This window comes from Charadrius vociferus, unplaced genomic scaffold, assembly GCF_000708025.1.
Source record: "Charadrius vociferus isolate BGI_N301 unplaced genomic scaffold, ASM70802v2 scaffold65, whole genome shotgun sequence".
Lineage (NCBI taxonomy): Eukaryota > Metazoa > Chordata > Aves > Charadriiformes > Charadriidae > Charadrius > Charadrius vociferus.
The window spans coordinates 1,855,878-1,883,308 of record NW_009649293.1 but is presented as its reverse complement, the minus strand read 5'-3'; the positions used below and the strand labels follow the sequence as shown (position 1 = coordinate 1,883,308).

Genomic DNA, 27,431 nt, shown 5'->3' with positions numbered 1-27,431 from the left:
CTTCCCTTCTCCAGGCTGAACAACCCCAGGTCCTCAGCCTGTCTTCATAGGAGAGGTGCTCCAGCCCTCTCATCATCTTTGTGGTCCTCCTCTGGACCCACTCCAACAGGGCTATGTGCTTCTTTTGTGGGAGTCCCCAGAGCTGGAAGCAGTACTCCAGGTGGGGTCTCGCAAGAGTGTAGTAGAGGGGCAGAATCACCTCCCTCACCCTGCTGGCCACGCTTCTTTTGATGCAGCCCAGGATGCAGTTGGCTTTTTGGGCTGCGATAGCGCATTGCCGGCCCATGTGGAGCTTCCTATCAACCAACACCCCCAAGTCCTCCTTCTCAGGGCTTCTTTCAATCCATTCTCCACGCAGCCTGTATTTGTGCTTGGGATTGCTCCAACCCACTTGGAGGACCTTGCACTTGGCCTTGTTGAACTTCATGAGGTTTGCACAGGCCTACCTCTCAAGCCTGTCCAGGTCCCTCTGAATGCCATCCCTCCCCTCCAGCATGTCGACCACTCCACACAGTTTGGTGTCATCAGCAAACTTGCTGAGGGTACAGTCCATCCCACTGTCCATGTCACCAACAAAGATGTTAAACAGCACTGGTCCCAGTCCCGACCCCTGAGGAATGCCACTCGTCACTGCTCACTACTTTGACATGGAGTTGTTGACAGCAACTCTTTGAGTGCAACCATCCAGGCAGATCCTTATCCACTGAGTGGTCCATTGGTCAAATCCATGTCTCTCCAATTTAGAGAGATCAGGATGTCATGTGGGACAGTGTGTGTTTACATCTGTTGATCTCTCCTTATCCTCCAACGCTGTAACTCCGTCATAGAAGGCCACCAAATCTGTCAGGCACAATTTGCCTTTAGTGAAGCCATGTTGGCTGTCACTAATTACCTCCGTATTTTCCATGTGCCTTAGCATAGTTTCCAGAAGGATCTGCTCCATGATCTTGCTGGGCAGAGAGGTGAAACTGACCGTCCTGTAGTTCCCATGTTCCTGTGTTAAAAGCACATTAGTTCCCAGTGTTAAATTCACCATGTTAAAATCAGGTTAATATCTAACCATGAAAGATTTTTCCGTAATTTTAGATACCAGAAAAAAAATTAAGAAAACAGAATTACTGTTGATGATGTACGATGCAGTCCCTAAAAACATGTCAACTTCATCTGACAGTTGCTTCAGGACCCACAGATGAATCTCATCAGGTCCCATGGTCCTGTGCACCTTCAGGTTCCTTAGATGGCCTCGAACCTGGTCTTCTACAGTGGGCGGTACCTAGTTCTTCCAGTCCCTGCCTTTGCGTTCTGCAACTTGGTCAGCATGGTTAGAGCCCTTCCCAGTGAAGACTGAGGCAAAAAAGTCATTGAGTATGTCAACTTTGTCCATGTCCTGGGTGACCACGTCTCCCGTTTCCTTCCTGAGTGGGTCCATATTTTCCTTAGTCTTCCTTTTATCACTGTTATACCTATAGAAGGCTTTCTTGTTGCCCCTGATGCCTCTGGCCAGATTTAATTCTGTCAGGGCTTTAGCTTTCCTAACCTGATCCCTGGCTGTTCAGACCATATCTCTGTATACCTCCCAGGCTGCTCATCCTTATTTCCACCTTCCGTAGGCTTCCTTTTTCTGTTTGAGTTTGTTCAGGAGCTCCTTGTTCATCCATGCAGGCCTCCTGGTGGTTTTGCTTGACTTCCTCTTTGTTGGGATGCATTTCTCCTGAGCTTGGAGGAGGTGGTCCTGGAATATTAGCCAGCTTTCTTGGGCCCCTCTTCCCTCCAGGGCTTTATCCCATGCTACTCTGCCAAGCAGATCCCTGAAGAGGCCAAAGTCTGGTCTCCTGAAGCCCAGGGTAGTGAGCTTGCTGTGTGCCCTCCTTGCTGCCCTAAGGATCTTGAACTATACCATTTTATGGGTATTGCAGCCAAGGCTGCCCCTGAGCTTCAGATTCCCCACCAGCCCCTCCTTGTTGGTGAGAACAGGGTCCAGCATGGCACGTCTCCTTGTTGGTTCCTCTGTCACTTGGAGAAGGAAGTTATTGTTAATGCATTCCAGGAACCGCCTGGATTGCTTATGCCCTGCTGTGTTGTTCTTCCAAAAGATATCGGGGTGGTTGAAGTCCGATAAGAGTGAATATTTAACATCTAACAAAAAAAAAGAGAGTAGAACCTTAGGATTTGTACTAGTTTATATGGGTATGGATTCTCTTACTAGGCCATAAGTTAAACATTTCACATTAGGAGAGAGGCGTACTTTAGATTTGCACAGAAGCTATTTAATTTTTCATGCATTTAAGAAAAAGCCCTATAACTTTTCCAAAAGGAATAAAAGTGTTGTTGGAGTAGACTAAATCTGAAATATTATGAAGTTTTAAGCCAGACAAATGCTATTGCTGACTGCCAATCATGGAATAGCTTCATAAGCTTATGTGGTAGCATCCTCTGTGTGTTATGTTACTGGTGACAGAACTTTTTGGACACTTCACTGATAATGTTTGTATCACTCCCACTACAGACAAGCTGCCTGAGGTTACTTTACTTTCATGCCATTGTCATTTGATGTTAATAACTATTGAAAAAAGTATGGATTGAGAATCCTGGGAAACTGATTCCCATGCCAGATTCTTGTAACCGGCCTCTTAGTTTCAGAGAAAGTGTAAATGTTTCTTCTGTGTTCAGGCAAGTTTTCATAATTACTACTTTACACTTGAAAGAAAGTTTGATTTGAGAGTGAAAGTTTGCTAGGGATATTTTTGAGTAATGATGCTCTGTCAGTTTACTGTTGACCTGTTGTACATACTAATGCTTGATAAACATTTATGGTATAATGAGAGTCACTAGTCCCCATAGGGAAGTAGCATACATGATTTGTAAGGTTACCTGTAAGTCCACCCTCAAGGACTTATTTATGCACTAAATAGCATTTCCTTCCCAGAATGACATCATTCATTTCTGTGGGACTAATCACTGAATAAAGTGGTATTCACTTTTTTTTAATAGCAGAAATTAGCCATTCACAAAAAAAAAAAAAAGTCCTGTAGTTACATTAGCAGTAATATTGAGCAAAGAAAATCACTTTCTTATAGATTAACTATTTTTCCTCTTTTTCCTGTACTTTCTCCATTTTTTAAACAAGTCAAGCAAGTTCCATTTCTCTATGAAAACTACATTCTCAAGCAGCATGTCAGATGGGAAACTATGTTTCTTACTGCTTTAACTTTGATTAAGGACTGCTAGTCAGTGTTGTGGGGCATTTATTTCAAAGTTTGTGTGAAGGGTGCTGTTTCACTGCAATTTTACACTGGAAAGGAATGTAAGTAAGAGTAGATATTATGTGCAACTGTAGTTTATTTTAGGGTACTAGTTTAATGGTCAGCAACATTAATATAATAAATCTTTTAAATACTGTTACTGCCTTCAAAAGCATTCATTTAACTTTGTACGTGTTTATATTATAGACAGGACAGTGTATGGTCTAGTAGCTGAGTGCTGGTTGTTCAAGCTGACACTTTTGATCAGACTTGCAGAAACGAAGGGAGTATTGTCAGGAAAATGTCAGTTTTCATATACCTCAATAACTAAAGGGATACGCAGCTGGCTATTTGCAAACACAGGTATATGCGCAAATTAAAATTATCAGAACCCTGTTTGTGTTATATCTCATCCCCAGATAAGCCTGGATGATTTTTGGCAGAATAACCAGTTTTAATTTTATTATAGCTAATAAATGTCTTTTGGTAATTTTTGTAATTAACTGTGCTATCCTGATGCCAACACAAGTTTAAAATAGCAAATGATGGGAAAAAAAGTTTCTTTTTGTATAATACTTTGACTATATCTTCCCTCAGTTAAAAAAAGTACATTAGCAAAATCTACCAACAGTTAAAGTTATATAATGTGTTCTTATTCTGCAATTATTCATTTAGCTTGATTGCTGCATTATTCAATATTTTCTTAAAGAAAAAAAATATAATGCTGAATTTGTAAAGAGAAAGGTGGGTATGTCATTAAACTGATGGTATATTCAAAAATATGCATACATTTTAATAGCTGGAAATAGTTAAAAAGTAAGGGTCTGATGGTATTAAAAGAAAAAAGTGGCAATGACAAGAAATTTTTTAGGAATGTCACTCACCATTTTTTTTTTTTTTCCAAAGAATATTGTCAGATTTTCTTTAATATATTTTGTCACAGCTACAATATAAAGCATTTTCAGTAAATTAATAAAAGTTAACGGTATATGTGGGTTTCCTTCATGACTTTTCCTTTGCCTTTTTTGTTCAGAGCTTTACACTTATGTAATGACAGGACACTATTCCAGGTGACAGATTACAAAATCACAGTTCAAGAAAAATACAGAAAAGTTTCCTTGGAGGCAATCTTAGTTGAAAGACAAGGAAAAATTCTATGTATAAGTCCCATATCTCATAAAATATCTTCAAATATAATTGGTCAACAAAAGAATGATTTTAATAACCAAATTTCTTTCAGAGTTGCAGCCCACTATCTTTGTTGCAATCTAATTGAAAGCAAGTTTTAGTCTACATACAGAATAATTTTCTGTTCTTTCACACTAGAACTTATGTCCCCTTCATTGCTTCCTATCTATCATTTAACAAAAAAATTGCTTAATTCATGCATAGCTGGTGTTAATCAGTAATGCATTTTATTACAGAAAATAAGCACTATACTCCAAGCAATGACAAGGAACAGCTACACTGCGTTGCATTTGTATGTGTGTTTGAGTGCGTGCGATGTGCTCTAGTAAAAGTGTCCAAAGTAGTGGAAGGACTCGTAGATAACATATTTTAAATATTTATAAAATAAAATTATGTTTGAATCATCAAAGGATGATATATATATGGAAAAGGATAGAGGTTTTTTTAAGGTATTATTGATTGTGATAAGAAATTACATGCCTGCAGGCAATAGTATTATTTGCTAGTGAAAAAAAAATGAAATTAATTTGCTATATATATTGTAAGTAGCACAGTAAAATAGCCCATCAGTCCCATGGGGATGCCATGATTTTTTTTTCCTATTAACTTCTAATTAAAGCTGGGTGTTTTTAGAAGAGACAAACTGGCACATGTGGCTTTTCTGGACCATCTTTGGTTAGAGCATATCAAATCTAAGTCCTATGGATCTAAAAGGAAAGTTTCTCTAGTTTTATTCAGAGTAAAAATATTCAGTTGGGTTTTGACCTCTTATAGAAGTAGTTTAGAGGGAAGAAGAATCAAACAATTTGTGCAGAAAATACATTAAAATGTTTCAGAAACAAAAAAAAAAAAACCCTAACATTTTAGGTTTATACAGTTTGACATTAGGAGAAGCTAGAAAAGTAAGGGAGGTTTTTTTTGGATTTGCACAAGGGAGGTGTTTGTTATCCCCCTCTAATATTGCATACATGTTATTTCCAACTTAAATCCTTGGTCACATCACTTTCTGTGGGCTGCATGAGAATAGGAAGAGACAAAATTCCTCATCTGTGTTTTTAAACTTTAAGAGTCGCTTATAAATTAAGCCTTTTTTTTTTTTTTTTTTTTTTTTTACAAATGCAATAATTTGCTGCTGGTAGTGATGGAAGGGATCTCCTGGAAAGGAGGGCACTGCCTTGCAGGAGATGGCGTTACTCAAGGACACAAAAGCTGAACTGAGCAGGAGCAGTCACCTTTTTGGGGCTTTATCTCAGGCTAGCGGCTTTCAACTGTGCCGGCAACTTGTGGGTGATGAAAGGCTCCTGTAGGATTGTGCAATGTGAACACAGGAGGTAAATGTGAAAGAATGTGAAGTTACCAGGATTCAGAAGGGATTTGGTTTAGTCCACAGACAAAATGCTTCCCAAGTTAGGAGTCTGAAAACAATCCCACCTCTAGCCTTAGGGATCTAGAGGATCTCTAAGGATAGTGAAGCGAAAAATATCTGTGTATCTGTATCTCTGCCTTCCCACCGCCTCCCTGCAGAAGGGATGTAGCATAGTGTAGCATGAACTGTTTTAAACTGTTAGTAGTAGAAGAAAACTTTCACTATTACAAATTTATAATTCTAACACCATTTGCCAACATTACTTCATCATCATTATTATATCACCAAGCCCATTTATCATCCTGTGGTATTACGTATTTGCAATACAGAACTTCAGTGGTTGAAGTAGGTACAGCACCAGTTTGATCACCTGGGAACTGAAGCAGAAATGACATACAACCTCAGGCATGACCTAGGAGCTCAGGTAAACTGCAGGAAAATATTGCTAATAACAAGATGTGTGTTTTCAGATAACAATTTTACAGATTTGTTCCCCAGAATATTGCATAGGCAATAAACAGTGCCTAATTAAGATCTCCTATCCCTTTTTATTCTATCTCACCTCATGATATTTGTATAGCAGCATTTTATAATCGAATAACAGTAAAGATGAAAATGCAAGTATTTGAATTTTATTTATAGCTGTGAAAGCATGCTTTACAATTTATCATTCAGCCTAAGAATTCACTTATCTTAAAAGGAAACGAAATTTTTCAATGACAAGTACCAGTTATGACTTAAAACTCGGCATTTACCACCAATAAATCTAATCTACATGCATTAAAGAGAAAAATTTTGCTGACAGCTTTTTATGGCTTGGTTCCACTGTAATATTTCATCTGTTTCAGTAAGTCCATATAATCAAGATAAGGAAGTTACAGTGGGATCTCTATTTTGTGACATGGTAGCTATCATTTTTAAAGATTGCTACTGTGACTAATGCATTTATTTGCTATAAATTATAATAAAGAAATTTTTAAAATCATAAATAATAATTAGTTTGTTATCCAGAAACACAAAGCATTCTATAGACCTTTTACAAAAGAATGGTGAACTGCTTTGTAGGTGCACACGATGAAAGGAGAAATACAGCTTTGGCTTTGAAAGGTAATTCACCTGCTTCTAAAGATTTCACATGTCTGTCAAGGAAAAGGTTGCAGGCAATCCCTTGCAAGTGAGCAATAGCTATTAGGATGCATTAGGTAAAACTAACTTGCCCAGTACCCTCATACCCTTGACCTTCCAAACATATTTGTAGATAATGTTGATGCTTCTGACAGCAGACACAAATCCTCACAGTTCTGTGGGAAGATATTTCAGTTCTGCATTGAAACTATGTTTTCTGTAGTATTAAGTCGCATCATTTTTGTAAGATACAACTTTTGAGTTAGACAGTAATACAATGCATGTTATAGCCTACGCTTTGCAAAATATAGCCAGGATCTTATAATGCTCACAGTAAGATAAGTCTTTTCTGTGAAGCAGTTGGAGAAGGGTCTAATCTGGGTCTAATCCCCAATGTCTGGCACTGAAGAAGCAGCAGCTGAAATTAAACTGCCAGAGTCAAACACTCTGAAAGGCAGTTTCTGGATCCAAACTTTCAAGATCTAGATGTTCCTGTAATAAAGAGAGGCAAGTGGATTGAGAAGACAAAACCAAAGATGCTTACAAGAAACGGCTTCCTAGAACAATGCTTTTTGTTTGTTTGTTTCCCAAAAAAATCTGCTGGAAATGTGGTGTGAGAATACATATAAACAGAACTTGTTGCTTTTACATGAGCCCTGTTTTGAATATATATTGATGTTAAATTAAGCTGGATTTATGGAAATGTCAATATGTTTTCCTTTCTCCTTAAATGTTTGTAAAATTTGAAAGGTTAGTTTAGTGTTTGTTGGCCATCATCTCAATCTACATTTCCAGAATGTACCCTTTCAGTCTGGGTGCAGGCACAATGAAAGAAAGTAATAAAATGCAGATTTTGTGAAGTACGTAAAATGTTGTAACCTGACCACGCTCCAGGAAAAATTACAGGCTTTATATAGAGCTATGCCTTCTGTCAGCATATATATTGTTCTGCAATACGGTTTAGGCAGAAAAAAATGGTGAGAGGGAAGGGAAGGAAAAATGGGAGCACTGGACTAGATTTGCACTGTCACCTTTGCACTATCAACCTTTCTGCACTGATTCTCCCAAGTTTATCTGTAGCTGGAAGCAGATGTTGCGTGACTCGGTGGAAATCCTCCCTAGGAGGGCTTTGCTGGTGCGCTGCCCCCCACACCCTCTCTGCATGCTGCCAGAGTATGGCAGCATGTTTTGTGGTCCACTTTTGTCATTTGCCTGACATGAAGCCCTCTCAATGGGAAGGTGTGATTTATAGGCACGGCTCTGGTTCAACAGACCTCATGAATATCTAAGGAAATAGCAAAGACTGAAGGAGAGGAAGGGAAAACAGGAGAGAAATTTCTTTGTGCATGAGCAGAAGATGAATTTTGGAGGTAGACTTTTAAACAAATTCATCTTATTCCTTTTGAAAGTCTTAAGGTTTTATAGCTGTCCAGAGATATACCTGTTCTCCCCTTACTTCCATCAAGGAGTCTGTGTCTGTAGGTGTTAAGGAACAGTGTGCTGTTACCTCAATATTTTCTTCTGACATACAAAGTTAAATGTCATCTGGATGTTACTAACAGAAAGTTCTGTCTCTCACACCAGAAGCAGAGGATGCTATGAGAAAACCAACTTTGGGGACCTGTGTCCTGAGACAAAGACTGCAAAAAATCAGGAAAGAATAAGGGAAACCCCTTTGCTTACAGTGCTCTGGATGAGCCCCCAAAATTGTTTGTGACCCTGTGACAACAACCACATTTGGCTCTTAAAAATCCCAAAACAGGCTCTGTCATTTGAGCTGTCTGTGTGGGAACTTGGTCAGCTGAAAGCCAGAACAGCAACAATCTATTCCTGGATTATTCAGGGCCCTGAACAAAGGAAAGTATCCAAAGGTTCCTGGAGACCAAAAATGCGTGCCTTTCTCCCTTTCTTGTCCAGCAAATTTCTGTCACTTGAGATCTATGCCTAACCAGGCAAGGATTTGAGGACTGTACCAATTAAGCATGGAAAGATTTTTCTTGGATATAAATTTTCACTAATTACACTGAGTCATCATCACTAGTTGCTTCAGGGCTTGCATGCAGTATTTTTCTGTCTCTCCAAATTTCAGCACTATGTTGGAGAGATTGTCGTGAAAGTATTTTCCAGATGTCCCCAAAAATAGTAATGAAAAAACTGTGGTAGTTTAATAGAGACATTTCTAGATGACTGGAGTCACCCGTTCCTAAAGATGATCAGATATAGACTGACTGTGACAATGGATGCTCAGCGTGTCCCTTTGCCAAGTCTGCTCTCCAGAAAGTTTCCCTAAGGTGAAGCCTACTCTGTAATAAAAGACAGTTGGCCTAGTTATATGATTTTTATTAGTTGTGGTTTCACACTGTATGAAAGCCAGCTTGAATCATAGAATGGTTAGAGTTGGAAGGGACTTTAAAGATCATCTAGTTCCAACCCCCCTGCCATGGGCAGGGACACCTTCCACGAGACCAGGTTGCTCAAAGCCTCATCCAACATGGCTTTGAACACTTCCAGGGATGGGGCCTCCACAACTTCCTTGGGCAACCTGTTCCTGTTGAGATGTTGTTTGTTTGACCAATGCCAGAGATTTCATGATTTTCAGTCTGGGAAGTGGATAGGATGAAGCTGGGTATGGAGGAGGGGCTGTTGTGGTGTCTTGGGGGTTTATATCTTGTAGACTAGCAGATAGGGAACTCTCAGATGTACGACGATGGGATGCAATGAAGGACTCAGAAACGACTAGGAGGTTTTGAATTTTCATACAAATGTTCCAACTAATGCCCAAACTTCTGTGAGACCAAATGAAGGTCAACTGAATTGAAAAAATTAATTATTCAGACTAACTTGACAGGCATAGCCGTTCAGTACAGCAGAGAAGGAAGTTTTGCATTTGATGATCTTTTTATTACTGTTTTTTCCTTGTCTTCTAGAAACTACTCTAGAATCTTTAGAAAGAGAAAGATTTTTAATAGTTCAGATTCATCTAAAGAGCAGTGAAGAATATTTCAGATGTTATATCTAATGTTTTCTATCTGTGTTGCATTTTTTCTTTCAAGAAGGCCTACTAGAAAAATAATGTCTTGAAAACTCACTAGTCCTTTCTCTTTTTTGTTAACTCCACCTTCTACCCCCAAATTTCAAAATGGGAGATGCGGTCCTGATAGTCTAAACCCCTTTAGAAGTTCATAAATCTTGACAAAGAAATAGGTGTGGAACTTTATGCTAATGTCATGTTTCAACACAAGCATATTGTCATGAAGCTGGCCAATAAGAAGGTATTGATTTAACTTCATCTGGTTTTGAGTAAAATGTTAACACTAACTGGTGTTTTTTTTCCTATTTTTCCAGAACTGGAGGCAGAGGAATGGTGCAAACATCTTTGCATGGAGTGTCTAGGAACCAGGCTCAATGATATAAGTCTTGGGGAACCAGATTTGCTTGCTGCTGGAGTCCAGAGAGAGCAAAATGGTAAGTAATTTTGTAATTGCTCCTAGATCAGTTCTTAGGTGATGTCCCAGGTTATCTTTGCTTGTGTTTGTTGTCATGAGGATTTTTACTATTAGCTAGAAGCACGTCATTAATAACTAAACATTTGGATGTGGTTTTGAGGCTCAATCATATTTTGTCTACAAATAAAGATAATTAAATTCCGTACCAAATTGTACACATAGAGTAACTTCATGTGTCCATTGTGTTTGCATTTTCCTGTCATGGGAAATGATGACTATGACCTTTCTAGTTCTGGAAACAATGGCCTCTGTGCAGAGGAATAAAACAACAGCTGTTGTTCCACAGCCTTTAAAAGACAGCAATGAACATATCAACACCACTTTGGACTGCCAAACACATATTTGCTTTAAACTCATACCTGTCTTGAATAATGAAGTCAAGGTCATCTAAACTGTGAAATACAGGTGAAAAGGGCAATGACAGATGCTAGTCAGTACTAAGCCTGAGCTAGTAAGTCTTCATATAAAGGCGATTTGGAACAGAACTTTAGATTAAGCACGCACACAGCAAGGATGGAATATGCAATAACAAAAGAAAATCTGTGATTATCCTGTCATTTAATTCCTATTAATGAACACGAGGGCAACTCAAAATGTGCTCATTTATTCCTCCCTAAATTACAGCACTCAATGATTATGCTGTCTCGATGCTTTTATAAAATCCAACAGCTTTTAACAAAGTAATAAAACAAACTGCCTCAATGGTCATAAAATATCAAGCCAACTATCATTATAAACAGAATTACATAATTAAATTATGGAATGAATAGCACTATATTGATTATATTGTATTAATTTCGTCGACTCTAGACATCTCTGAACGTTGTAACATGAAGTATACAGAAAACTTTAAGAAATTTTGTTCAAAAATCAGACGTTCAAATGCAATTCAAAAGAAGTTCAAATGTTTGTGAAGTTGTTTGCCTGCTGTGAGACACAGGATTTAATTTGTAGTCTCAAACTACTTTGCAAAGGGAGAGCTACTAATGTTGTAGGACAATAATAATGATCAGACACCACTCAAAACATCCTATCTGCTATACGCTTATAGGCTATAGGTATACAACTCAAATGCATACTATTGAAAAGAGAACTATGTGAGCAGGTGGAGGAGTTTCTTCACAAATGTGAGGGGAAATAACTCTTGTCGAAAGTCTGTGACGTGAGCAGAAGAATAGCTTGAAATTCCTCAAGCTCTTTCTGCAGTGAATTCATGAACTGTCCAGCAGCTTTCAGACGTAGACAGCAAAGATTACATTTAATTGTGTTTTTGAAAAAGATCCAGTTATACACACAACCTCCGGAAGACGTAGATTCGTTCTGTTGTGTGAACTAGCCTTGATTCAATTGCTTTAGTCTAGAAATTAATTGTAATACTATCAACCAGCATATATGAACATAATTGTCATCTTTATTGTTCTAAGTAAGTAAATGAAAGGAAAAAAAGAGGCAAAGCATGCATTTTCTGTACAAATCCCATATTTTTTGTACAAATCCCATGAATAAGAGTGCGTGGAAGGTATCAGTAGCCATATTCTTTTAAACCACATGTCTGAATAGGTATAATCTAATATTTGACGATCATGCTCTGCTAAATCATTAGTTACAGTATCTCAGACAAGTAATTTTGATACCTATCAGCTTCCTTCCCTCATCCCCTTGGTGCACAATTGCATTTTAATAAGCATGTTTGAAATTTAAAGTTGTATCCTTAGTTCCTTCTTGTCCTTCTTGTTCAGAAGCAAAGCAAATTCTGGTTTGGGGGGTCTTTTAATGAACTTGGAAGGAGGGAATAGTACAGAGATTGTTACTATTTTTATGAAATCTAGCATTTTTTTAATTTAGCTGTGCTGTAAGAACCTGCAGTTGCAATTAAATTTCTTTAGCAGATTCCTTCAGTAAGACTTCAGTTTATACTAGTTATCTTATTCTGCAAACGTGGCAGTGCCATTTCCCACATGACAGTTTTATGGAAACAGTGACTAATTGGAGGGTGGAATAATTTTGTGAGCTCTGATAAAAAACTCAAATTTTAAATTTATATTCGTGCACATTTTCCCCAGCTTTTAAAGGCATGCTTTCAATAATTGTAGTTCAAAAGATACCTAAAAACCTTCCACAAATCTACTGAGCTTGTGCTGACCTGAAACGACCTGAAACTGAAAGGTCAAAATTAATTATCCAATTGTAAATCCATGAAAAGTGACTATACGTATGAAATGTCTAAACTCTTGCTCATTGTGAAAATGGCAGCTGTGTCACTCCCAGGGTCATTTTATTATTTTTGTGTTAAATAAAAACTGTACACTGGCGTAGTACCTTTGAATGTCATTATTTCAAAATATATTGCAAGTATGTTAACTTCATAGCATTCCTCTTGAGTTACTTGATGTATTGATATTTGCTTGAAACAGAGATGTGAGGATACAGTTTGTAAAACCTGTAATAGAATCATAAAGTCTCAGTATCTAGTTTCATGCAGGTTCTGTTGCCTGAACCATGTGAGGGCTTTCTTTCAGGTCACGGAACAAAAGGTGTCTCTTAGTATCTGAGCAAGACCACAGATTGCATTGTCATAAAGACTACAGTGCCAGTCGTTTTGCAGTTTTAGACACATCTTTTGTTTTTACATTTTAAGAGCTAAAAGCACTTGAATAACGGTGTTATACTGTTGATCTCTCTATGATATGACAGGGTGTTAATACCATTAATCCCAAAAGAACAGGTGTATTAAACATCAGTCCCATCTCATTCCACTGTCTTTTTTTCAAATGGTTACTTTGCCCTAAAGATTTTCTGAAATGATTAAAATTTGATAAAGATACTTTCTTGATGATAAAAGAACTAGCCTAATAAGGGTTTTTTTCATGAGCTGCTTTACATTTTCCTAGCAATAATATTTTTAATATGCTATGTTCTTAATCTGTCCAACTACTTGCCCACTGCATTCTGTAAAGGACATTTGCATGATACATGTCATGTACTTTTAAGGGTATTCACTGAAGGGGTCGAGTAAATTGATTATCTCTTGAAAAAACAGTAAGTCTTCTGTTGTGTAGGTTTCTGGTTTAGGCCCTATATGTGACCACCATAGCCAGTACTTTCACTTTGCAACATTTGTAATAATTTTCTTAATTTTTTTTTTTATAAGCCCCGGGACCATAAAAGCTCACTGCTATGTGCTACTTATATTTTTTATACCCAAGAACTCACATTTCAGAAAATACTTGGCAAGGAAAATACGTGTGTTTGCTGTGATTTGTCTAACGTCTTTTTGTCACATCTGAGCCTGTTTATCCTCCCACTCTCACTCTTGTGGTTCTCCTGAGATGAGCTTTCGATTTTGGTAGGGAAAACCGTTTGTTCCGAAGGCTGACAAAGTTGCTGTTTGCTGTGCAAATGTCATGGCTAAAAGGCCATACATTCATGAGGCATTTCTGTCATATAAGGATAAAAATTTGCAGCAGTGCAGCTCTCTGAAAGAGATGGTTTTTTACAGTTCTGAGTTGTTCAGTAAGTGCCAGTGAGATGTATTTTATTGTGGTTGCACTGTTGCCTGACCCTCCAGCACCAAGCAATTCTGCAGTGGCAATAGCTAAAAGAACCAAATTAGAGATCTGTGCTGCTTACAGCAGAGACCTCTGGCTATTGAGTCTTGTAGGAAGAACAGAGAAGACATCTAAGCAATCCTTGTGCAAAGCACGTCAGTAACAGGAAGCTTCTCACTGGATTTCATCTCTATTATTACTTTCAGGAAGTATTACCGCAAGTCTTACTATGTAAACTCCGCTGTGGAAAATGACCCTTAGGTGGTTTTCTTTTTATGGTTACACCTCACAACTAATGGCTGCTTAGTTTGCAAAGATATGCAGATTCCAAGAAAAGTGAGATTTGAAATGAAGCTTCTGTTACTTTCCAACCATTTTACCTTCTCTCTTCTGCAAATCGAAGTGATTTGTTTGTGTTCCCCAGCCCTATAGCAGCAACCCTGTTTCTGTTTAAATTTCTTTTCACACCAAACACAGTCTCTTACTGTTTATGAATGTCCATTTGGATTATTTGATAAAGAATGAAAATATAGTATTAAATCAAAAGCAGTAAATACTACATGATCCTATTCAGATAACGAATTTAGTATAATGGCAGTGGAGCTGTGTATACAATGATAGGACAAATAATAATACACAGTTATGACTCCAGGAAAGAAAATCTGTGCTCAGCTGGATCTGATAACACTGTTGACAAGTAGTTTTCTGAGCAATAACATGCGATACTTACACACATATTTCATATTCCTTAAGTTTCTCAAGCTGCTGCTAGGGAATTTTTTTGGAAAGAAATTGTGAATGTACAGTGCTGTCTTCATCTGGAAGAATTGGAAACTTCTTTTCCAGCTCTCAATGCATTTGGAAGCATTTGTAGTCCACCGCAAAACATAACAACAAAAACAAACCAATTTTTATATATTTTTACCTGCCTAGCTGTCGTCATATCTAGAATTTGTCCATGCTCATGATTTTTTTTTTTCCAAAATATCAGTTTCCAATGTGTCACTGTATTTTCATTCTTTATAAAAGGAAATAATTAGAAAGAATTATTATTATAATAATTAGAAAGAATTATTTATACTGTCCAAATGGACAGTATACAATGACAGACAGTAAAAAGGAAACCAGAATATTTAAGACAATATTGGTTAAAAAAGCAGACAGTGCTACTAAATTCACTCTTTAAGAGCAGGTGCTTCTCTTTGTTGAAGACTCTATTCCTATTTTGAATACTAAATAATAATACTAAAATAACCTAATACTTGTACTAAATCATATTCCATTAATTTTTACTTCTAAAACTGTTGTAAACAATGAAGAAAATAGGCAAATGTAAAAATGCAAATTTTTAAGCTGAAGAAAAGGCCTGTTCCATCTTTTGCTGCTGTAGCACATATATTATTAGATGTCATACCTGTGATGTCAATATGATGCTTTTCTATTATGTGTGCTGGTGCTTTGGCTTTTTTTTTAAATACGTTATAAAGCTAATTTTTATTTTAGAAGTCTGGAAAAGTTTGAAAGATAATTGATTTTTTACTCTTACTCCCTGCCTAATATTGAAGTTAATATCTCATAAAATTGCTTTCTTTGTAAAGTTTTTCCTCTTTCTCATAGCATTTGTTTTACCTTCCTTTTTTATTTAAAAAGATTCCACAGTACAGCAGTCTTGCTTCCTGGGTTTTAATTGCAAGAAGATCATTAATTTCTGTTAGTAAAAATGTAGCATTTCATATTGAACAATGTCCTTGAATCCTCAGAAGAGGATTATGAGTTATTTCTTTATGCTGCATATTAAGATTACAAACTACAACCAAAGCATAGAGACTTTGTAATTATGTTCACAGAGCCAACTTGTTTTAGGGCATTTTCTAGGGTCTATAGAATCCCCGTTTCTGATGGACTATATAAAAGCCTTTTGCATGTTTTTTATTCATTTTCTGTTATCCTTAATCCATTTTTATACTTTGTGGGGGTTTTGTTTTGTTTTGTGTCTGGTTTTGTTTGGTTTTTTTAAATAAAACAAACATAGACATCTTTATTCAGAAAATAAAGGTGTTTCCAGTTTAAAGGCTGGTTAATCCAGTGAGTTTTCAGATTCTTCTCTACCTGACTACTTATCAGTGAAACAATTTAAAATAATTAATGTATGGCAATTTATTTTAATTGAGATGTTAATAAACATTTGCATACATTTTTAATGGAAGAAAAGCAGACTAATGATAAGCAAAGAGATCAAATTACTTCTGAAGTCCTGGTTCCTCACTGCGTAAAGCAGGAGAGACCTGTTCTAGTAGACCTGACATATGAACAAACACAAAATGTTGTGACTTTGAGATGTAGAGCTCTCTTTCCACCTGAAGTTAGCTACAGATGGTCAGCAGCAGAAATCTCATGGATGGTGAAGGAGTTTCTTCCAGATAGAAACTGAATATTTGCTTTTAAAGCCTCTTCTTATATAGATCCCACCAACTTGACTGCCTCCTTCCATAAGGGCTTTTTCCCCTCACATTAAAGCTGAAGTGGAACAAAGCATCTAGATTGCAAGATTGCAATATTATGTGGTCAGTTTTCCAGCTGGGATGATTTAGGCAAAGGAATCCAATGATAAAATGGCAGAACCAGAATCACTGCCCTCAGTCCTTTTGTTTCCCCCATACAGCTGGACTTTGAGCTGGAAGACTGAGAGCATTTCAGTGTTGCTGCCAAGTCTCCATCTCAGTCAATAAGCTCATTTTAACAACGACTCTTACGCTCCTGTGCTCTGGAAAACGTTATTAAAGGTCATACTCTTGCCAAAGCCCAAACACTAAACACCTTTATATGCACAAAGTGTATGATGAAGTATTACTCTGCTTATTCAAGGAGATGGGAAAGAGCAGTTACACAAAAAAGAGTGGAGTGAGTGTGGCAATATTTCAGCATTTTTTTCTCATCTTGACTCCCCCACTCCCTGAACTTTGCTTTCACCGATTTTAGAGGAGGGAAGAGAATAATGATGCTGACTGCTGAGGAATTGCACCTGGTCAGTCTCAGCCTTTTCTTGTCCAACAGGATAGCATCTACTTGTTTGATTTCTTCCATCTCCCTATTTTCTGGGTCTGTCATTAACTTCATTGTACTTAACCTTACTACCCAATGAACTATTATTATCTCATCCCACTCATATACAAATAGTCACTGACCCACAGAGAAACTAAATGTCCTATTCAATATGATTCAGAAGACCTAGTGACAGAATTCAGCGGGGATTCCCAAATCTAGTCTATGAAAGTTTATTCTTGCCTGGATGAGTTTAAGGGCAAATCTTGCCTCTAAAAACTGAATGATCATATTGCCGTTACCTAGATACATGTTCAAATGTTTTCAGAAATGGAAAAATTGGACCCTGCATGTTAATTCCTAAAATCATTTACTAGTGTCCACACCTTTCCATGTCCTCAATCTTCCACTACTCAAAAGTATTAGTTTTTATTTCAAAAGCAAATATATCCATCTTCAGTCTTCTGCTGCACTTATCTTTGTACACTTGCTTTTCTTGCCAATTTGAGTAAGTTCCAAGAGTTCAGCGTTTTGCCCTGCAGAGGATGTTCAGTTTAATCAGACATACTTTCTTTAATCCGTGACACCTCACCTTAAACACTGACCTCCCATGCAAAGTCAGCAAATGTCTCCTGACAGTTTGAGGACACCATGTGTCCTGAATACCCTTCATGCAATAATATCTTCAAATGCTTTGGAGAAGTTGAACATTTCATGAGTATTCTGGTAACTTCTAAAACAAGTTGAAATACTCTATACCTTCAACACAACAGTTTAACATATACTTCAGAAAATAATTGCACGTCTCCATCTTCTCTGCTGTCTGAGGCGATGTCAGTAAAGACAGGGAAAGATTTCCATTCTCAGATAGTCACCCCATTCCACCAAAAATGCATTCTGTGATTTCATGTAGTGTAAAGGGGAGGCTGAGAGAACTGGCTGATACGTCAGTCATTTGTATCTTTCTTTCAAATAGAGGAGGTCAGTAAGAGGAAGTAACAGCATGGCGATGCAAAACTGGAGTCTAATATAGGATGAAAGCACACCTGTGTAGCTCCTAGGCATTTTGGCATGACCATCACAACGACATGCATACTGAAAAAGGGTATATACATATGTTAAAAAATATATAACTCCATTGCAAAGTGTAAGTTATCTTATTCTCCACCATTCTCTTCCCAATGCAGTCGCTGACCCATACTCCCATGTAAGTCTTTCCATTTACCTCGGTAGGGGTTAGGTTAGAGCTGTGCCCAACGTATTCCTCTGAGGGCTAGGGGAAATTCTTTGCAGTGATCTCAGCGGCACCTCCTAATCTATTTGTGCTGTGTGTCAGAAGACTTATAAAACATTAGGAGTTTCACACTTGGGACCTTAGTCATAAAAGGAAACTTTTAGGGCTAACACCCATTAGTGTGATTAATGAGAACTAGAGTCTGGGAGAAGAGGTTGGATTGCTGTGAGACTGAATGAATCAATTGGGGAGTCATTAATAGGACAAAATTAAATTGACTGAAACAGAATAACAGTGGGGATGACAAGTTTACTTATAGCTATGCAGGACAAAAACTCTTACTGCTCACCCAGCAATTCCCTGCTTCCATTAGTTCCTCAGCCAAACTTTTGCTACTTTATTCACACACACACACACACTCACTTCTGACATATTTTATATTAACTCACTTATTTGCAATATTTTCACTGTTTTTTCAGAAAACTATACATATATATATCAAATGTTTAAAAAATTGAGACATAAGGTCTGTGATATTGAATGTCAAACACAATGGGAAGCTGCATCTGATTTTGGCTGTTATGATAAATTTCTCTCACTTGATTCCTCTTCTGACTACATTAAATTCCTTCCTAATTTTTATGAGGACACCATGAGAAAATTCAGTGTGAATGGTGGATTAAACGGGTTACACATGATACTGTCATTCATTTATTAAGTAATTGGAGACAATTTTTCTATCAGGTGTCCCTTTAAAGTACATTTTCCTGGTACTGTTTATTGCAGAAGCATTGCTCATGCTCATACTTTAAATCATTCTTACCTTTTTTATCAGCACCCTTCAGTGCAGAAGCATTGACATTTTGCTTTTCTATCCTATTTCAAAAATGAAAGGAAATTATGGGAGGAAGTTGTGAATCAGCTGCACTCTCATATTATGCTATTAAGCACTAGGATTTCAGTGGTTTTAGAGTTAAAATACAGACTAGCGCTTCCAACTGTACAACCTGAATTTTAACTGAATTTTTCATTCTTTGTGGAAGCAAGTCATAGAAACATTAGTTATTCATCAAAGAAAATTGCATTTTTATTTAAAATTCTCTTGCTATTACTGTGGTTTACATACTTTCATATGAGTTAATGGTGATTTATATCATCTTGGTTATATCCTTTTTTCCTTTTTCCTTTTTAAAGATAGTTTTTGCATTGCTTAATAAATCACATGCAATTCATGCACTTCAGAAAATTGTTAATGCCCTTGACCTCTTACTGCAATGAGTGCACTCTGCAGTGGAAGTGCAGCTGGTAGCAATTGATGTCACGACCATAATAATATATTGTGTTAAATCATTTTTTTCAAGAAAGTAACAGATGATTAAAAATGTTATTAATTTGACAAATGATAATGAGTTTGGCAAATAAATAGAAAGTGAACACAAAGAACTTAATTATTAACAAGCTTCAATAGGTAAACCTGGGGTTCCAGTTTCAAGGACAGTTTTTCTAAGGGACAATGGTTGTACATACATGTTTTGCCAACATATCTATAGTTCTATTCTTTGAGAGAGGAGCCTCTATCAGAGTTCAAGTCATTGTAAATTTTGATTTGCAAAGAGTCATGGACCTTAACGTGAGGATAAAGGGCTTCAATTAAGTTGCTGGGGACTATGCAGATCATCTGTGAGAGATGTTTCAGTCTGCAGCATCATTTATAATGAGAATGAAATGAAGGAGAGTCTCCTCTAACTCCTCTCATGTACACTAGCAAGGCTTCTTCGACATCAGTGGATCCTCACCTCTGTTCAGGGCTAGAAATTTGGCCTGGATTTTTGAACCATCAGTAAATAAAGACTTTTTTTTTTTTTCCCCCAGTATAAAATCTTGCTTTAACTGGTGATGCCTTATTTTGTGTTTTTGTTTTTTTCCAGAACGATTCAATGTATATCTTATGCCTACACCAAATTTAGATATCTATGGGGAATGTACAATGCAGATCACGCATGAAAACATCTATCTCTGGGACATCCACAATGCCAAGGTCAAGCTGGTCATGTGGCCTCTGAGCTCTTTGAGGAGATATGGACGTGACTCAACGTGGTTCACATTTGAGTCTGGAAGGTAAGAGCTAAGAAGAAGCAGCAAGAAAAAGAAATAAGCGGTGATTTTTGAGAAGTAGTCTGATAAGTTAAATTAGCCTCTCATTATAAAGAAAGATGGAATACGTGGCCTCTCCACGGACTTCCATTTGTTGAATATTAATTTTCAATATATTCAACCCAGTGTTCAAAATAAAAATTAATATATTTTATATTTAAAATGAAGTTAAGCTTCCTCTGACTTTTATTTAACTGTGGTTGAGTTGTCATTCTTAAGGTTTATGAATCTCAGTGTGCTTAAACACTAGTGTGGTATAATTTGAGAACATTTGGTGTAGAAGAAATTAATTCTGGATCATGGAAAAGGCTCATAACAGAATATGAATGGAAATAACTTCTGTTACAGTAGGTCTTACTCTTTTTGGATGTTCCTGATGACTGATTGCCACCCTAGAGTTTAATTGCAAGCAGGAGTACAGAGAACATTGTGAACTCATAAAAAGGCTAGCTCTTTTTTCTGCCTGCAGTTTTAATCCTTATTGCCATTTCTGTCCTCAGATCAGTTTTAAATGTCTGTGAGGCTCCTTTTGTCTCACTTTCATATCTTTTTAATGCATTTCACATCTTGCCGTTAGGTCCACTGCCTTTTCTGCATTTCTGTACCGAAATAATTCTGCGTTTATCTCTGTCTTTGGTGATGTTTCATCTTGTATTTTATGGTTCTAGACTTTTCTGAGTTTGTCATTCTCCCTTAAGCTGAGCCTGAGTTTTCTGAAGCAATCTGTGAAGTTAGAGGTGCCTCTACTTGCTTGGGTTAACCACGCTGCCTTGTTGAAAATCTTTATATGCGTTTTAATGTGTACTTACCTATTCAACACCATTAACAAATATTCACAAAAGTACAGTCAGTGATCACAAACAAAAACACGGATCAAATGGACCCTACAGCCTAAGGAGGTAGTCACCAAAATTCCTCTGCAGTTTCTTATAGATGGGAGTTACCGCTTAACTTGTAACTATGTATATCCAGACTGATGTCACCAGAGCATTTTAGTGCTCTGCTACTTTTCTGTGATGACTTCACCATTAAAAATCACGAAGACATCATTTTTTATTTAATATTGTTTTACTAAAAATTAGCAGTGGCTGATCCGTGTTCCAATTTAGTTTCAAAGATTAAGCTGTGGCACTCATTCAAATATACAATTTTAGGAAGAATACTTTGCTAAATCATTCCTTCCCCTAGGCCTCAATGTACCTCATGTGAAACTAGTTCAAGCAGCATACCTACGCAACACCAGAAAGTGAATAAAAAAACCAAGCAAACAAACAAACAAAAAAACCAAAAGTTATTATTCTGGGGGAAAACAAACAAGTAAGCAAACAAACAAAGAAACAAAACCCCTAGGATTTAGTTTTATCCCATGCTTTGTGAATATCCCACTCATCTGACTCTTTGGCTAAATTTGTATTTGCAACTATGTATTTTGTTAAAGAAGAAGGGGTTATTTTTGCATAAAAATGCAACAATTGAATATTTACAAATGTTTGCTTATTCAGAGTTGTATATCTGTCTGTGAGTCGACCCGCTTCTTTTAAGGAAGGAAACTATCTTTGGAAATGGGAATCGTCATTAGCTAAAACTAAGCTGCTAAAACTAATTCAGATTAAACACTTGTTTATTTCTTATACATGTCTCAAAATGTAGGTGTGTCATTTGCTGCAATGTTTAATTATGAAAAAAGTCACTCTATATGATAGTGAAGTTCTTTTTTTACAAGATAGTTACTTTCTGTACTGCTCAGTTTTTATCTATGGCACATCAGTACTAACAAACTATGTATAGTGATTGTATATATTCAAGTACAATGTGAGTTTTGTCTCTCTGCTTTTTCAGGCCTCCTAAAGTATTTTAATTCCATAGTACTATCTGAATATCATCTTCCCTTACAATCCATGGACTGTGCAAGCTGATAAAAAGTGGATTGTTTTCCTGTGTTTTATTGTTATGAGCTAGCTCTGCCTTTATCTGTCATGCTTTATTGTCTTTGATCTGATTCCTCCCTTTTGCTTGCTTGGGAGGGCTTTATCTGTCTGATTTGGAAATGCATAAAGACTAGATTTAGACTGTCAGACAAACGTAGAGGTAAAAAACAGGACTAGAGAAAAGGCAGTATCTTCAATAATATCTGAAGACTATATAGGGCAACACTAATGCTCATTTTCAAATCTGTTGTTGATTTGTTTGGGGTTTTATTTTTATTTTTTAATCAGTGTCTTTCTCATCTTTCTGAACATGATTTTCTTTGTCCCTTGATCTGGTAGTACCTTAATTCAGTAAATTCCTGATGCATGCTGTGTTATCAGAAGTGAAGCGCTCATCCATGTTTTATGAGAATGTTACGCAGTAAAAGTGTTGTTGCTTTAATTTTTCCCTAAGGCTTAAATATTAAATGTAGACAGTTGCTTTAAAGGAAATATTTTTAAATAGGTTCTTATTTTTTACTGAGTTTTAGAAGCTATGCAGTATCTGTTTATGTGGTTTGCATGAACATTAAGAGCTCAGTTTTACATATCATCTATGCTCAGTTTTGGTATTTCTATGTTTCAGAAAATAAATCCCTCTCATTAAAATAAATGGACATATTCACAAAGAGGTACTATGATAAGTAAATGGATCAAAATTAAGCTTTCAGATAATTAAATTTCTTTTAATAAATACATTGCTTTGCATTCAAATGGAATATGGACTTAAGTGTATAAAATGATACTGTTCACTTGCCTGATGAAATGTAATAGCTACACAATTGGGAAGATGTCTAAAACATGGGAAGAATGATGAGCACAGATTCTTTTAAACTGCCAGATTCTATCTGGTTTTGCACTGAATTGGAGTTTGTAAATATGTATCTTTGCACTACCCATGAAGCTAGATGCATCCTTATTTTTTATTAATTAGTGAACCAATGGCACAGTGATTTACTAAATCTGTGTTCTTCCTCATCCAAACTCTGCTAAGATTTCAGGGAAGAAGTTTTGCGTGGCTTAGTTCAATGCTGGATGGAGAGATTCTCATTATTTAAAGTACCTGGTTAGGGCTAATCCCATGCAATCTACCCATCAATCAGAAAATACTAATTCACACCTCCATTAGGCACTGCAATAGCTTTGTACTGATTAATGCTGTGAAAGGATCCCACAGTAATTCAGAGCACCTGAGGTAGGAGCCTAGCATTTACTTTCCCAAGAGCCAGGTTTTCCACCTGATCAGCTTCCGATTGGCTCAGGGAGTTTTAATGTTGAATCATCAATGAGTCAACAGGATTTCCATAATTTATGGACCTCTGTAATGTGTTCCAATACCTCATTTGCATTATTATTGGGTATTGAATGTGTTAGAGACACCGTGCCCAAAAATGCAGTTGGTCTGCATGAGTACATTTATTTCTCTTCAAACTTTTTGGAACTTCTGCTATACTTATGTGGGCATTAGTACCTGATTGTTTTTAAGCCCCTAAAATGGGAAGCGTGCTCCTTGTACAACTGCCCGCGTAACTGTCCAGATGAACGTACTGTAAATTTGCACAGGATTAAATAATTATAGAACCATAGAATCATGAAATGGTTTGAGTTGGAAGGGACCTCAAAGATCATTTAGTTCCAACCCCCCTGCCATGGCCAGGGACACCTTCCACTAGACCAGGTGCTCACAGTCCCATCCAACCCGGCCTTGAAAACATCCAGGGATGGGGAATCCACAACTTCTCTGGGCAAGCTGTTCCAGTGCTTCACCACCCTCAGAATAAAGAATTTCTTCCTAATATCTATTCTAAATCGTCCCTCTTTCTGTTTAAAGCCATTACCTCTTGTGCTATCACTACATGCCCTTGTAAAAAGTCCCTCTCCAGCTCTCCTGTAGGCCCCCCTTAGGTACTGGAAGGCCACTATGAGGTCTGCCCGGAGCCCTCCCTTCTCCAGGCTGAACAACCCCAGGTCCTCAGCCTGTCTTCATAGGAGAGGTGCTCCAGCCCTCTCATCATCTTTGTGGTCCTCCTCTGGACCCACTCCAACAGGGCTATGTGCTTCTTTTGTGGGAGTCCCCAGAGCTGGAAGCAGTACTCCAGGTGGGGTCTCGCAAGAGTGTAGTAGAGGGGCAGAATCACCTCCCTCACCCTGCTGGCCACGCTTCTTTTGATGCAGCCCAGGATGCAGTTGGCTTTTTGGGCTGCGATAGCGCATTGCCGGCCCATGTGGAGCTTCCTATCAACCAACACCCCCAAGTCCTCCTTCTCAGGGCTTCTTTCAATCCATTCTCCACGCAGCCTGTATTTGTGCTTGGGATTGCTCCAACCCACTTGGAGGACCTTGCACTTGGCCTTGTTGAACTTCATGAGGTTTGCACAGGCCTACCTCTCAAGCCTGTCCAGGTCCCTCTGAATGCCATCCCTCCCCTCCAGCATGTCGACCACTCCACACAGTTTGGTGTCATCAGCAAACTTGCTGAGGGTACAGTCCATCCCACTGTCCATGTCACCAACAAAGATGTTAAACAGCACTGGTCCCAGTCCCGACCCCTGAGGAATGCCACTCGTCACTGCACACTACTTTGACATGGAGTTGTTGACAGCAACTCTTTGAGTGCAACCGTACAGCCAGCTCCTTATCCACTGAGTGGTCCATTGGTCAAATCCATGTCTCTCCAATTTAGAGAGACCAAGATGTTGTACGGAACAGTGTAAAATGCTTTGTGCAAGTCCATTATGCACAATTACATGCAATCTAAGAAACATGCCAGAAAAGGAATAAATCAGGTCCAAATGAAATATCTCATGGCCCAGATCAGGTGTGAAGTCACTGCTTTCAAACTTCTGCCAAAGTTACAGGGTCCATTTTGCTGATATAGTAAACCAAACAACCCATAACAAAGGCCATAAGCAATGTTTAAAATTCACTCTTTTGAAACTGCAAAAGGCTGTTGTCCAAGCTTTCATTTTAGGAAAACAAGCTGGCTGAGGCACCTTTTTAGCAGCATAAGAGGAGACTCCTAAGAATTCAGAATTGTTTGTCATCTCTTGGGGTGAGGCACTGAGAAAAGTAAGCACATACCGACTCTTTGTTTCTTTTGAAATGTTCTTTATTTTGTTTTGCTGCGATTCTGCCATTTACACTGAACAATTTTCTACGTATGGAAGCTGTCTGGTCCAGTTGATTAAGTGCTGGCGAGAGGTATCCAAAAAAAAGCAAAAGTCATGCTGAAGTCAAGTTAAGCATGGTGAGAAAGTACAATAAGGGGATGGGCGGTGGAAGTTCCAGCCAAACTTTGTCCAATAAGTTTCCAGCTGAGTAGAGAGGTGGAGACGGTAGGTATGTTATTCAAGTTTTGATAACAGAAGGAGCCAAAAATCCATGACACTCTCCTTTCTCTGAAATATATTTTCTTCTATTTTGTAGACAAGATGTTGAAATTTAAAGTATTGCCAAATTTATTCATGTTGTGCATTCAGAAAGACCCATTGAACCACACTAAACTATTCCTTCTTTATTTGCCTTTGATTTTGTTTTTTTCTTCATCAGAGAAAGTCTAATGAAATGTGGTATTGTCTGTCACTTCTAAGATCTGGAATCTATTTCTTTGGTTGAGAAAATATTAAGCTCAGGCATTGCAGAGTGGTGACATGAGAATTTCTCGGATTTTTTTTTTCCCTTTATGCAACCCAGGACTGACATATTCATTTTCTCAGTGGTAGATACACAGATGCTAGGGTTATCTGAAGCAGAAAGTTCAGTGTTTGCTTCAGGCACTACATCTGACTGAAATCTTTCATTTGTCTGTCAGTCCTCTGTGGTGATTTTTGGTGTTAATGTGAAATGTATTAGTCTATTAACCCTTAAAGTTAAGTTAGAGGAAACATTCTCTTTTTCCCTTATGTGGGGAGAGGCCCCGTACATATGTCTCATGAGACAGTTGTTCTGGGACTTCTTACCCCAATGTACATGTTAACTCAGTTCTATACCTCCCTGAAAAGAAGCATTCAATTCCTGATAGAATCATAAAATGGTTTGGGTTGGAAGGGACCTTGAAGATCATCTAGTTTCAACCCCCATACCATGGCCAGGGACACCTACCACTAGACCAGGTGGCTCAAAACTCCATCCAGCCTGGCCTTGAACACTTCTAGGGATGAGACCTCCACAGCTTCCCTGTGCAACCTGTTCCAATGTCCCACCACCCTCACAATAAAGAATTTCTTCCTAATATCTATTCTAAATTGTCCCTCTTTCTGTTTAAAGCCATTACCTCTTGTCGTGTCACTACATACCCTTGTAAAAAGTCCCTCTCCGGCTTTCTTGTAGTCCCCCTTAAGGTACTGGAAGGGGACTATAAGGTCTCCCTAGAGCCTTCCCTTCTCCAGGCTGAACAACCCTAACCCTCTTGCAGGATTACCCTGACCCACGTGCAGGACCTTGCACTTGGCTTGTTGAACTTCATGAGGCTGGCACAGGCCTACCTCTCAAGCCTGTCCAGGTCCCTCTGAATGCCATCCCCCCCCTCCAGTGTCTTGACACAGCTTGGTGTCATCAGCAAACTTGCTGAGGGTGCACTCCATCCCACTGTCATGTCACCAACAATGATGTTAAACAGTACTGGTCCCAGTACTGACCCCTGAGGAACACAACTTATCACTGCTCACTACTTGGACATGGAGCCGTTGACTGCAACTCTTTGAGTGTGATCATCCAGCCATTTCTTTATCCACTGAGTGGTCCATTGGTCAAATCTATGTCTCTCCAATTTAGAGACCAGGATGTCCTGTGGGACAGGGTCGAATGCTTTGTACTAGTCCAGGTAGATGACGTCAGTTGCTCCTCCCTTATACACCAACACCATAGCCCCATCATAGAAGGCTACCAAATCTGTCAGCACAGATTTGGCTGTCAGGAGTCACCTCCTTATTTTCCATGTGCCTTAGCATAGTTGTGCTCCATGATCTTGCCAGACTGACTGTCATGTAGTTCCCCAGCTCTTCTTTTTTTTTTCCTTTTTAAAAGTGAAGGTTATCTTTCCCCTTTTCCAGTCAGCAGG

General features: G+C 38.0%; 1 protein-coding gene across 1 annotated transcript in view; it reads left to right on the top strand.

Annotated features, from left to right (window-relative positions):
* DOK6 (docking protein 6) overlaps positions 1 to 27,431 on the top strand; it is a 160,202-nt gene that overhangs the window by 44,374 nt on the left and 88,397 nt on the right. The window contains exons 4-5 of the mRNA XM_009889077.1: positions 10,267 to 10,386; positions 20,180 to 20,369. Of these exons, the coding sequence (XP_009887379.1) occupies positions 10,267 to 10,386; positions 20,180 to 20,369 (310 nt within the window). The remainder of the gene's footprint in view (positions 1 to 10,266; positions 10,387 to 20,179; positions 20,370 to 27,431) is intronic.